This window comes from Pogoniulus pusillus, chromosome 2 (assembly GCF_015220805.1).
Source record: "Pogoniulus pusillus isolate bPogPus1 chromosome 2, bPogPus1.pri, whole genome shotgun sequence".
NCBI classification, from domain to species: domain Eukaryota; kingdom Metazoa; phylum Chordata; class Aves; order Piciformes; family Lybiidae; genus Pogoniulus; species Pogoniulus pusillus.
In genome coordinates this window covers 32,189,654-32,203,302 of record NC_087265.1, presented here as the reverse complement: position 1 = coordinate 32,203,302, position 13,649 = coordinate 32,189,654, and the positions used below count along the sequence as shown (strand labels likewise).

Sequence of the window (13,649 nt, the reverse complement as noted above, 5' to 3'; positions counted from 1 at the left end):
GAAAACCAGTACCCCATAGAGTGTGGCATGCCATACGCAGGAGAGGAAGCATGACGGAATACTGTGGGTGGGATCACTCATCTGTTGTGATACATTGTGAATTCAAGTCTCATTCTGAAGTATGCTGAACCTGGTGTTTTAGGCAGCATCAAAAGCAGCGTGGCCAGCAGGTCAACAGAGGACATTCTGCCCCTTTGCTCTCTTGAGACCTCACCTGTGGTGCTTTGCCCAGCACTGGAATAGTCAGCACATAAAAAGGCATGGACCTTTTGAGTGAGTCTAGAGAACACCTAACAGTGGTCAAGAGGCTAGGAAACTGCTCTTCTGTAGAAAGGCTGAAAGAGCTGGGGTTGTTCAGCCTGGGGAAGAGAAGGCTCTGGGGAGACCTTATTGTAGCCTTTGAGTACTTAAAAGGGGCGTGTAGGAAAGATGGGGACAAACTTTTTAAGCGAGGCTTATTATGACAGGACAAAGTTTTAAACCAAAGGAGTATCCATTTAGATTAGGTATTAGGAAGAAATTCTTCACTGTGAGGGTGGTGAGACACTGGAACACTGAGGCTGCCCAGGGAAGTTGGTTATGTCCTGTCCTCGGAAGTGTTCAAGGCCAAGTCAGATGGTGCTTTGAGTAACCTGGGCTAGTGGAAAGCATTCCTACCCAAGGCATTGAAGCTGGGCTACATGACCCTTAAAGGTCCCTTCTAACCCAAATGTTTCTATGATTTTTTACTTTTGGAGATTATGAAATAATATTTTTTTTAATTGGAATATACTGTGAGGATTCAGATGCTAGGATGTATCAAGCTTGCTAATGTAGGCAGTCACTCCAAGTCTATATAGATGGATCTTTGGTGCCTTTGCAAGTAAATGCAGAACTGAGTTCTAATTGCTTGAATCTGCTCTGAATTCCTTATTTAGAGGTGGCTGAGGTTGTTTGCTGAAACAGTGTGTGACTTGACAGTTCCAGATTTCACCTGGTGGAGTACTTATAAAGCCAGAGGTTGGTAGTTGGTAGTTATTTGCTACTAATTTTGCAGTCTGATGTGGTACATGAAATGACTTGATGTGAAACATTTTCTGCTCTTCAACTTGAGGTTTATGGTTTTGCCACAGATCACAAATGCAAGTTTGTGACTTACTTTGTCATTAATCATCCAAGTCAATTTTCCATTTGGTTGAGTTTGCTGTTAGTTCAGTGATATACAGCTGTAGCAAATGAAAGGAGAAATTGTCAATTTGCTCCTTTTGAAGGAAAGAAACCCCGCTTTTCAGTGCACCAGAGATTCTCCTTTCATCCCACTAGAGGGGGATCCCTCAAGTTCATCTTCTCCAGTTCTACTGGGCTAGGATTTGCTCTTCCCAGAACTAGAGGAAAAATATTTGTAACTGTTAGTACTCTCTGTAGTATTGGAGGGGGAAGGAAGCAGGGCAACTCTTGGTGTTGATGAAATAAATATTGGATTAAAACCACACATTTGTGAAATGTTGAAATAAGTGAGTTTGCTTAGATTTTTTTTCCTTAGGGAAAGAAGGAAACAATGAACTGTCTTATGACCCCTGAGGTGGGCAAATGGTGCCCATCTCCAATGACGATTAGACAGATAAAGGGTAGAAACATGTCATGAAGCTTCAGGCAGATGACTGTAGTTGCTGGACAAGAGGCAGTCGTCGCTGCTCAGCCTGTGCCTGTTTCACTCTGGTTGATTTTCATGCCTCCGTTGCGCCATATCCTGAATAAAACCACAGATCTGTCTTGTCCACCCGATGCAATCTCGCCGAGCCCGTGATGGTTACGCGTCCTAATACGGACTGGTTGGCTGTGAAGACCTTTGCAGAATTGCTCATTCTTTTTCCCCCAGTGATTTTAAAATATTAAAGCCATCAGGAGGGTCGAAGCTGATTTACCAAAAGGGAAAAAAAAATTCACAAATGTGTTTTGAGTACTGAACTGCCGTTGACATCTAAAGTCCCAACCATGCTGTTTTCCTCCACACTCCAGCAATCAGGACATCCAGCAAACCCATAAAAAACCAAACTAATAGCATGAATATTCAGTGACCTAGAATACTAATTATTGTCATGAATATTAATGTGATCGGACTTGCTTTTTCCTCTTCTCTTTCTCTCTGGCTTTTTTTTTTTTCCTTCTCCCCCCCCCCCCCTTTTTTTTTTCCACTCAGCCAGCTCTAAAGATGGACCATAATGAGAGCATTTAAGAGAGAGAGCTCTCTCCGCCGTGACAGGGACCGGGGTAATAAGGAGAGCTTGATTAACGTGGTGCACTTGGGGGAGAGATGAGAAGATTCACGTGGGCCTGTTGTGGGGGAGGCAATGAGGCACCGGCGGCTGTGTTGCTGCTCCCTCAGATTAATGAGGCCTAAGAGTGCATTAGGAACAGTGACAAAGGTTTGATCTAATGGGCTCAGTCATTTTTCCTTTGAGTGACAGACGCACAGAAGTAATTGGCTGTGCAGAATGGCAGCTCATTGGCAGTACTTAAGGATACATTATCCCCGTTGTGTGGCCCGCAGAGGCTGTTTATCAAAACTGCTCACACTGCAGACATGCATTCACTTAGCTGCTGTTACAGTAGCAATAGCTATTAAAAAAAAAAAGTCATCTTGCATTCATATCTATTGTTTCTTTTTTGAAAATAAAGTTTCTTTGTTCCCTTTTCCAAAGTCTGGAGGATATCTGAATACCGACAGTCGTCCCTCCCCGTTCTGGAGATGCTCTGGTTGCAGCCCTCAGCGTCTGAGGCGGTTTGTAGGCTTGTGGAGAGCTTCCAAAGTCAGTATTGAAAACCTACACTTGGCCTTCCTCATCCCAAAGATGCTCTGGTTGCAGCTCACAGGATCTGAAAGGGTTTGTAGGCTTGTGGAAAGCTCCCAAAGTTAGTTCAGGTAACCTCACCAGCTTTTGACATAGGTCCAGCCCACAAGTAAGACATACACATGCACATGCACCCCTGCCCCCTCTCCAGTTTCATTACTGACAGCTTCCACAGACAGTCAAAGGGATTAGGAAGCATTTGACATCTTTTGCCTCAGGCTTCTTCCCATGCTTCACTTTACACATGGAGCAGCGTAATAGCTCCAAAATATTTGATTTTGCACTGTTGTTTTTTGCAAAGTTAAATTCACAATTGCTAAGAGGATTTGCAACCAAATAATAGCAATGCAAAGAGCGTTTGTCAAAGATAAATGGGCACCTCTGGCTCTTAAAGGTGCAGTCCCTTAACAATCAGGTAATCTCAATGAGGACTTGCCCAGAAAGTGAAGCATACCTTATTTATTACTGTTATATACTGTTACTAAAGAAAACAATCAAACACACGGTGGAAAAGAAAACCACAGTTGGATCCCAGCAGAGTAAATAGTCTGGGATCTTGGGTGAAAGCTCTTGGTGAAGATTTTGGGTTTAACTTTCTTTTAGAAGAGATGTCTCTCTGCCTTAATTTTCCTACACACGTGCTGTGCTGGTTTGGCATGCTCTGAGAATAATAGCTTCTCTCGTTACACTCCCAGCGCCATGTCCTTCACTGCCAGGATATTTCTTGGCATTGCCTTGTTTGTTCATTAGTCTTGACCCTTCTCAGTTTGCCTACTACTAATCACACCCCCTTCACAGAGGCTGCCCTGCCAGGCTGTGAGATGGAAGGTCTTTCTCTATTAATAGCTGCTTATCAATTCAGTAAATTTATTCAGTAAATAAATTCTTCCGGAAAAAACACATCCTTAAGTGCAACCCACAAGCAAGTTGTCTGCTACAGTCTTGAAACTGATTGTCAGCATTACTGAAGGAGAATGTCAATACTAGAACCAGTATGTTTTGCAACTGTGCTGTTCTCGCACTGTTTCTCACTCTGTGTATGAATAACCTTATTTTAGGTCCCTGATAAGCCCAAAGCAGAAATGATGTGCTGCTTGCACACTGCCATTAAATCAAAATAGAATCCATAGCAATACTTTAGTAGATTTTCCCCAATTAATATCACTGCTCAAAAATCTGGTTATGGGACTGGAGCTCTCCAGCCCTGCTCCCACAGCTGATTATCTTGAGAATGGAGCCAGACAGTGCTCTGACATCTGAGCAGTACCTTTCTTTCCAAGGTGGACTTAGTCTACTCAGTCAGAAAGTCAAGGAGCTGTAACTAGCAGTTTTCCCAGGTTTCAGTGCAGGGCAAAATGTCCAGAGCTGGGAAGGGAAGATACACCTGAAAAAGGGCAAAATGTCCAGAGCTGGGAAGGGAAGATACACCTGTGAAAGGGCAAAATGTCCAGAGCTGGGAAGGGAAGATACAGCTGTAAAAGGGCAAAATGTCCAGAGCTGGGAAGGGAAGATACACCTGCGAAAGGGTAAAATGTCCAGAGCTGGGAAGGGAAGATACACCTGTAAAAGGGCAAAATGTCCAGAGCTGGGAAGGGAAGATACACCTGTGAAAGGGCAAAATGTCCAGAGCTGGGAAGGGAAGATACACCTGTGAAAGGGCAAAATGTCCAGAGCTGGGAAGGGAAGATACACCTGTGAAAGGGCAAAATGTCCAGAGCTGGGAAGGGAAGATACACCTGTGAAAGGGCAAAATGTCCAGAGCTGGGAAGGGAAGATACACCTGTGAAAGGGCAAAATGTCCAGAGCTGGGAAGGGAAGATACACCTGTGAAAGGGCAAAATGTCCAGAGCTGGGAAGGGAAGATACACCTGTGAAAGGGCAAAATGTCCAGAGCTGGGAAGGGAAGATACACCTGTGAAAGGGCAAAATGTCCAGAGCTGGGAAGGGAAGATACACCTGTAAAAGGGCAAAATGTCCAGAGCTGGGAAGGGAAGATACACCTGTGAAAGATTAATACTGGCATCTGAAGCAGCAAACTGTTGGAACCCACAAGAGCCATTTCCCAATGTTCTTCAGCTAAAGCAGGGATTGTCCCAATATTTGTAGGCAAAGAAGTCAGAAGCTGGCAGAGCCTGGGTGGTCAATCACTTCTTAGGAAAGACTTGTCCACCAGAAAGATATGTGTGCAACCCTGGGGAATCAGTCCCTTAACAGAATGCAGAACAGAGGAAAGGGAAGAGAATGCTGTGATCCTGTGAATATTATTCATCTTTTTGCAGCTAGCAAAGTGGCCTCTTTCACTTCCCTTCCTGAAGAAACTTCAGGGAGCAGTGTTGGGTCTGAGTTTTGAACAGGCGACCAAGAGCCAATCTAATCTACTTGACAGTGCCTTTTACTGAATTAGAGGGCATTTCAAGAATAGGCAGTATTGCTGCAACATAAATTGACCCAACATGATTTGAAACAATTAACCCTCTGATATCAAGAGTCAGGATTTCCTGACCCACAACTCTAATGTATTTTTCATTAGTTCTAACAGCTGGTGAGCACAGCCCTCTGGACTTAAGAGGTTTATTTCTTTTTTTGGAAGAGAAACTCATTGTGAATGTGAAGAGCGTAACACAAATAAAATATGGCCATGCTAGAAGTGTAGCAGTAGGCTGTAGTTCATCTGATTCAGCCTTTTGGTGCTTCTGGGCAGCTGCACTCTTTGAGTCTCATATGCATAGAAAAACACAGTTCTGCTTGCAGTGTCTGCTCATCTCCTAAATCCCAGACAATATTAGTTGCGCTCCTGCATGTAACTTCTTGTATCTAAGCGGTTTATTTGGGAGAGATGATGAATAAACGGAGACCACCTCCATGTACTTAAGTCATTTGTGTCTCAATTTGTAGGGTATGGTTGTGAGTTATGTTAATTCTACATTTGTAATTAGTAGGTGGCACCACTAGTCAAGGGTTAGTATAAAGTGATGTGTCTTTTATACTATCTGTGCTGCCCAGTAATGAATTACTATTCCATTTTTGTTCAGTTAAAATACATCAGAAGAGCAATGGCTGAAGTGCTGTCTACCAGGCTGTTCCATTACAAGAGAACAGGACAAAACCCCCAATTGGTTTCTTTTTTTTCCCTTGATCAGGTTACTGCTTATATGGTAGATCACATTTGTGTTACAGCTTATTGTGTATTTTGTTAACATCTGTATAGTACAGAGGCTTTATTTTGGAGGTTTTATGGACAAGATACACACTTAGCAGCTTCTGTGATCCTCTGCTTGTTTTCATAACGTTTCAAAGTATTGTTACATTTTGAGTCTGTTCTGTAAATGTGAAAACCTGTGTAGGAAGAGCCAGAGTTAAGTCTCTCTCTGCATAGGAAATTGAGGAAGTTCTGCCTCTGGAGTTACTGTTTCTGTCCACACACACACAGAGGCATGCCCTGCTCTCCTTAATTCCTCTTGCGCTCTTGGCTGTTGGCAGCTGTTTACACCAGATAGATGGATATATAAATTGAACTTTGTGGGAGTAAAGATCCTCTTCTGCTGAACAGTGGCCAAACCTGGAAATTACCTTGAATCTTAATTTGGATAGGTTTTGTCAAGCTTAATTGTTTGAAGGTTTTGTAAGTGTGATCGTAACGGGGTATTTTATAATATCAGAAAAGATAGTTATAATAAAGCTGTCTAGAGCTAAAAAGAGGAACTTGTCCTTTGATGCTCCTTTGGTAGATGAAAACATTTTTGTTCAATAGACCAGCATCTTTTTCTCGCTCATTTGAGACCAGTTCTGGCAACATACTGATATTCATTCAAATATAAATGCCATATTCCCTTTGAAATGCAAATTGTTTAAAGAAAAATAGCATATGGTAGAGGTAAGTACCTTTTCAAATCAGCTCCAACACTTTAGGGATGTAAGTATAGCTAAAATTATTCTTTGGAAAGAATCTGGAGCCTTTGACACATTGAAGCTTGAACTAATCAAGGCTTCCCAGTAAGCATATACACATATCCATATCAAGGAAACAGTGCTGAGAATACATGGATTAGCATAGTAATTTAACTGCCCCCTGCTAATCAACTTCAGCAACCAGCTGATGCATATATGATGTATTTGAGGAGGCACTTGCTCATCTCCAGAATGGGCCAGGTAGCTGACCATGGATATCATGTTAATGTTGAGATAGGTATCTGTCTGTTTCCTTATAGATAGATGTATCTATGTGTTGTGTGTGTGAGGGGAGACAACAGTTGCAGAAGGTGTCAAGGGACTGCTCAGAAGAGCCTGATGTAAACATTTCTTGTGCTTAACCCAGTGTACAGGGCTTACTTTTCCATGAGTATTGCTGACCTCCACTGTTTAACTGAGAGGATTTCTGCTGCTGAGGCTTTATCCTTGAGCAAAAATAAAGGACGGTTGCTTTGTGGAGGTCTGGATTGGGGTTTGCCTGGTAAAGATGGGAAAAACCATAGGACTGTTTAGTAGGAGTTTTGTGCAGCATACAAAGTGTGCAGGAACAGCAGTTGCCTTCCAGCAGTCCTTGTTTTGGTGTGACAGCATTAGTGCTTCCTGGAGCGATGTCCTGAGTGTGCTGCGATTAGACCGAGAAGTGGGAAAATTAGTAATGGGTTGGGAAATAATGATTTTTAAATAAGGTTGTAAAGAACAATTTTGTGCCAGAGCTGAGGACATTTAGGGAGAGGGAGAGGAAAGGGCACATTCTGTTTGCTGTATCCCAGCCCTTAGATACCCATGGATTCTGTCTGGCATGGTCTGTTTACTCGTGAAAGTGGAATTTACCCTTGAGTAAATGTTGTCGTGATGGTTGCAGGTAGCCAGGACTATGGCAGACTATGGCAGTGGAACAGATGGAGCTGAGTTAAGTTGCATCATTGATCAGTGAAGTATTACATGATGAGACTTAGCACCTATTTCTCAGTAGCAGCCCCTACCTTTCAGAAATATGAAGTGAAAGGAAAAAACGTCTTACTAGGTTTATAGAATGTCACTTCCACAACAGGTTGATGTCATAACTTGGGATGTAGAGTTTCATGAGATGGCTTTAAGGTGCTGACATGATATAGAAGTCTCAATATTATCTTTGTAAAGTTTTGCATTTGCATCAGGGTTAGAAAATGACTGGGACACTTTGTGCAGCAACTGTGAACTAGGCAGCATGTGTGAGCATACAACTATTGCTGCTCTCTGTAACTCAGCCACCCAGCAGAGAGGAATGGGCATGTGTCATCCAGGCAAAGATGTCTAGTAATTGTTTCCATTTTCCCATGGTACCCAGGAGATGCTTCATCTCGGCTTTCACACACCAGTTTTCTCCTTCGTGGTCTTTGCGCACGTAACTCTTGCAGCAATTCATCACGTGTAGCTTCCTATTTTGCTAGGCACGGTGTGAAAGATGGATACAGGCTAAAAGTGCACTTTTGTGGCACTGCTCTTGAGTCTGGCTGGGTGGAGGCTTGTGAAAAAATAAATTGTTTCCAAAGCCATTTACCAGTAATAACATAAAGGTGTCCCAAAAAGTGCTACAGCAGAAACAAACACCTCTGATTGTCTTGGCAGTCTTTGATGGTTCTTTTCTCATTTCCCAAAATCCTTTTGAAGTAGGGGTCCCAGAACTGAGTACAGCGTTCCAGATACCCATCACTGCATGCCCAGCTAGTGGTTTGTGTTGAGTACAGTGTTAGGACATTTTCTGGCATCTGTTGTTGAGTGGAGTGCTACTATTGAAGCAATTGGTCCCCAGCCTCTGCTGCTACACCACATTGCTCTGCTCTTGTTAAACCACATGGTGTTCACACTGGCCTAAATCTGAAGTTTCTGGAGTCCAAATGGTCTCAATCTCTGTCATTTGCGTCAGTTATACTTTACTCTGGTGCATCATCAGAATAATTTCTTAATGTTCCTAGTTTCTCTGAATTGTGAAAAAGAGAGAAAAAAGTGATTTTGAGCATCAGCAGCATCACAGGAGTTCATTTGGAGTGGGGTATTTCTTTTAGGAGACCTCAAAATATACTGTTATGTACATTCTATCAGATAGTGTTTCCATTTTCCATTGCAGCTATAAGATACTTTGGCATAATCTGGTCCTGTGGTTTGTAACTTAATTTCTGTGGGCCTGGTTTCTTTACTGAACATTTATTTGTAAGATGTCTTTAGAAGGTGCTAAATTACCACTGCTACCAAATTGTTCTTAGTTGATGGGGTCAAGCAAACAGTGTCCTGAAGAGGACCAGTTGTTGAAGGCGTAAATTTTTTCAACAGCTTAGCAGATGATGCTCTGATTATAGAATTCTTTTGGACAAAAGGGTTGCCCAGGGAAGGTGATTAGAGAGGAATTATGCACCAGTAGCAAAAGCACAGCCTTGGGAGGTCCCGACATGGTTCCAAGATCCACCTTGGACTTTGCATAATTGAGCAAATTCATTTTTCTGTATATATTTCATGTCTGCAAAGTAGAAATTGCCAAGCAGAAGTTTTTGAGACTGAGAAGGCACATTTGAGGCTCAGGTGGACAGATACTGTAGTGGTGGATCTGTGTTAAGGACTAAAGGTGAGATTTAGTCTTGGGAAAGGGGAGGAGAGAAAGGGACAATTATGCCAACTCTAATAAACACAAAGTAGTTCACTAAGCTCTGCTGTCTTCCCAAAGGCTGCTCTGGGAAAAGACATAATGATAGAACTGGGAGTCAGGAGATCTGGGTTTTATTTTCAAGTCTGCCACAATCTTCCTTCGTGGCCCTGGGTCATTTAACCTCTGAAAAATGGGGGAAATGATAGCAGATAATTAACAACCTCACAGGAGCATTGAAAATTAATTCATTAATTTTTCTGAACTCATCAGTAGAAGGTGCAATGGAAATGCAAAGTGTGAGGGTATTTTATGAAATTGTGTCTATTTCTTTCCCTTTACATGTATTTTTAAAGAGTATCCTTAAATTCATAGAAGACCTGTGGGATACCTTTTGAGAGCCTGCCACAAGGAGTGAAGCTAGCATTGTAAATCTTTGCATCTTTATAACATGCAAATATTGTGCTAGGAACGGAGTGAAAATGTTCACAGAAAGCCAAACTGCAGAGCAGACTTGGGCCTGTGTCAAGTTGTGAGTAAGACCATCAGAAACCTGAGTTTCTGGGAAGATTTGAATTGTTTTGACTCTAAAATTTATTCAACCAGATTGCACTTCTCATGTTTTATGGTGAGAAACCTGTGCCTGCTGCTCCCCTCGTGCAGATTTCTCTGCATTTTATTGTCCTAGGTCTCACTGATCATGAAAATACTAAAATTATGTCTAGTGTTTATTGGGTGAGGCTGTTTTTTGAATCTAACCTTTTGTGTAGTAGGCCTTCAGTTAGAGCTGTGATGGGTGTGTTGCTGCAGGATGAGACACAGGCAGCGGACGAAACTTCTATTGTGAGCTTTGTGTTGTGTTATTCAGATTTTCATCTTAAAACGGTAAGTTGATGTTGCTGGTATTGCAGTGCTAGCAAGTTATTTGCTCCCCATCTCTGTGGCTTTACTTGGGGGACATACTTAGGTGAAATATTACTTAGAGGTAGATTGTTTTAAACTCTTTGAGTAGTTATCTTGTTTCGGTTGTCTGAACAGTGGTGGTGGTGGAGGCACCGTCCCTTGAGGTCTTCAAGAAAAGACTGGATGAGGCACTTGGTGCCATGGTCTAGTTGACTGGATAGGGCTGGGTGCTAGGTTGGACTGGATGATCTTGGAGGTCTCTTCCAACCTGGTTGATTCTATGATTCAGGAATGAATTTTATTTTCTGTGTTCGTTCTGCCTCTCACAGTCCACCTGTAACAAGTGGACAAACTATAGAGACTAAGACCGGTAGCAGGGTTGTGGAAGATTGTGTTTTCCAGAAGATGAATTTAAAAAATGAGGTCAAATTTTGATAATTTAGTCTCGCTGGTCAGAAGTTCTTAGCTGGTTTTGTTCACATTTGTGGTGCCCCAAGCTGGTCACAGGAACGTTGTCTTCAGAGTTTCAGGGAGCATTGCGTTGGTTTTTGTGTTGGTTAAGTCATCTCTTTTTCTGTTCTGTTTGGGTGCACCCATCCACCTTCATGCAAACCAATTTTGCCTTCTCTATTGACACAATTTGTTTTCCATTTATGTCTAGGGAACGTGACTACTAGCACATCTGTGTCTCAGATGGCAAGTGGGATCAGTCTAGTCTCCTTCAACAGTCGTCCGGATGGTATGCATCAGCGCTCTTACTCAGTCTCCAGTGCAGATCAGTGGAGTGAGGCAACAGTCATTGCAAACTCTGGCATTAGCAGTGGTAAGAAACCTGGAGCTGGGGAGGGTTATCTGCTGTGGGGTGAAGGGGGAATTTGGTGGTTTGCTTTTTTTATGAAGAAGGGTAAAAAATGCAGTCTGATGGTATTCACGCTCTGTTGGAAGTCAAACTTCTAACACCTAAGAGGAAAAAACCAGAATTTAGATAAAAGAGAACAGACCAATACAATACTTTTTTCAGCAGGAAGAGCTAAAGTAGTTATTGTATTGATTAATTTTAATTCCAGCTACTCAATGTAGGTTGCTCACTCGATACTCTTATTTTCTTGCTCTGTGTGATAGATATTGGCAGTAAATTATCCTCCATGTCTTTTCATGGGCATGTCCTTGGCTGGTGTTTTTTTTGCTTTAATGTATACATACTGTTGGCATAGTTGTAGTCCTTTCTCTGTGGAGTGTTTGAGAGTATTAAAAGGAGCAGACGCTATTCCAGGTGGTGTTTTGCAAAGATTAGACTGTAAGAGTAGGACAGGGGTTACTGTTTTTAAAGGATATGCATAATATTGGTATCAAAATGATGCATCAGGCCTCACTGGAATGCTGAGGAAGGACAGGGATAAAATGCTGTTTACCTATAGCTGAAAATGAGACCATGCTTGGAGCAGCCATAGTGGGTGGGCTGGGACTCAAGTGTTGGTGTTGTGGTGTGGTGCAGAGATAGTTCGTACCAGTGAAGGACATGTGTCCAGGAGCATGGGGCTTAATAGGCAGTTAGAGAAACCATGGAAGGTTCTTAAAGCAGGATAAAAAAGAGATGACTCTGTGAGAGGAAAGAACTGAGAAATCTGGAGTATGGATAACAGGAGGGGAAAAATTATATACAGGGTGGGAGAAGGGAGAGAAAAGCCTGTTGCTGGTGGCTTCCCTAAAATTGAATGATAGGAGTATGAAAACTATCTGACATGGACACATATCCATATGAGACATATCTATGTAAGATTGGAATCTCGACTGTAGTCTTGGTAATGTTTCTGGCTGTTTTAAGCAGCTGTGGACAGCTTTTCAGTGCTACCCTATGAGAACAGAGGGTTTAAAATCTGTTCACCTTGGCTCTGAGTGGCATTGACTCTCAAGTTCATGGCTGCTGGAGAACATAAATTTCTAAAGCTCTAAACGCGCGGGGAACGTCTTCAGAGTTGTGGTGTTCACATCAAGACAGTACTGGTTTTGGCAAAAAAAATTCTCTATCAAGCACCCTTTATTTTGGCCTTGGTGACAGCTAAACCATGCTGCAAAATGCTTCAGTTCTGTCCTGTGTCCACTCAGCTCACCTGCTCCTGTGGGAAGTGATTGATCTTTCAGCACAATCAGCCTTACACCAATTCCTTTAGACTGAACCAGTTTCACTGTTAAGGCCATATAGCTCTTTCATTTTTCCTGAGCTGCTTTGTCACTTTAATCCACCCCAATTCTACATCCCTTTGAAAAGATTATACCAAAGTTTTGGCTGTTTGGTGCCTTTCTTTTACACTCCAGGTTTCCTATTTGTGCTAGGAGGAAGGCATGTGAAAGACAAGATGTAGTCTCCAGTCCAGATAGCTACAGACAGGAGACCAGATGCCATCCGCAGTGCCAGGTGTGACAGCTGAGGCTGCAATAGAGGAAAATCTTCAAAACGCAAAATTCAGTCAGTTCCTAAAAGTGGCATTTAGTTAATTAACATGTTGAGAAGTAGAAGCATTAGCTAAATTCCTACTTTTTCTCTTCCCTTTGACTTTGTGATGCTGTTTCTGGGTTTGAGATACTTGCTGGACTTGTTTTCTGCTCCCCGTACTGCTTGTTTTAAATTCCCGGTGAAGGGAATTGTACTCCAAAATATATGCAGTACAGTTTTCTGACTTGATGTTCATATGAGATTAGTTCTGGATCAAAAGAGACGACAGCTAAAATTATCTATGAAATATTTATTCAAAAAAGACAGCTGCCTGGTGGGTACTTGTGCATAAGCCTGGCTTGGATAATTTCTTGCAACGGTTCTAATTCAGAAGGAGGCAAAAAGTTGTGATTTTTATCGATGCATAAGGAAAAAATTGAACTAAAGGTGAGTTTTAGGCAACCAGGGTTCAAGAGAAACAGAAATGCTGTGCAGACACTGGTACAGAACCTCAGGAATAATTCACTGCTGTCAGTGTAACGTCTTTCGGTAAGCTCATAGATGTGTCCTTTATCTTGGCAAGTTGACGCATGAAAAACCCTTTTTAATTTCAGGGTTTTTTTCCTCCATTAAAAGATTTTTGAATTTTAGTCATAAAAAGATAATACTGTGAAAGCAGCAGGTATGGTGAGAAGCTAAGCATCTTTTGGAATTCAAATGCCAATGTACTGGAGAATATGCCTGCTTATTGTCACATGGTTTTATTGTAGACAAAATAACATATTGGGATTCAATTTTTCTCTGCGCCTTTTTTACCCACATTAAATTAATACTTTGTGTGGCTCCGAAGAACTTTTCAAAGTCTTCCAAACCAGACCTTTGGTTTCCTGGGGCT

At 42.1% G+C, this 13,649-nt stretch overlaps 1 protein-coding gene across 6 annotated transcripts in view; it reads left to right on the top strand.

The window, feature by feature from the left end:
• The window catches only part of AGAP1 (ArfGAP with GTPase domain, ankyrin repeat and PH domain 1), a 427,786-nt gene that overhangs the window by 284,697 nt on the left and 129,440 nt on the right, over positions 1-13,649 (top strand). For 4 of the 6 annotated variants that reach the window (XM_064159634.1, XM_064159617.1, XM_064159625.1 and 1 more), the window contains one exon: positions 10,982-11,143. The exons of the other annotated variants lie outside the window; for them this stretch is intronic. In XM_064159634.1, coding sequence (XP_064015704.1) covers positions 10,982-11,143 — 162 coding nt within the window. The remainder of the gene's footprint in view (positions 1-10,981; positions 11,144-13,649) is intronic. 6 annotated transcript variants of the gene reach the window in all.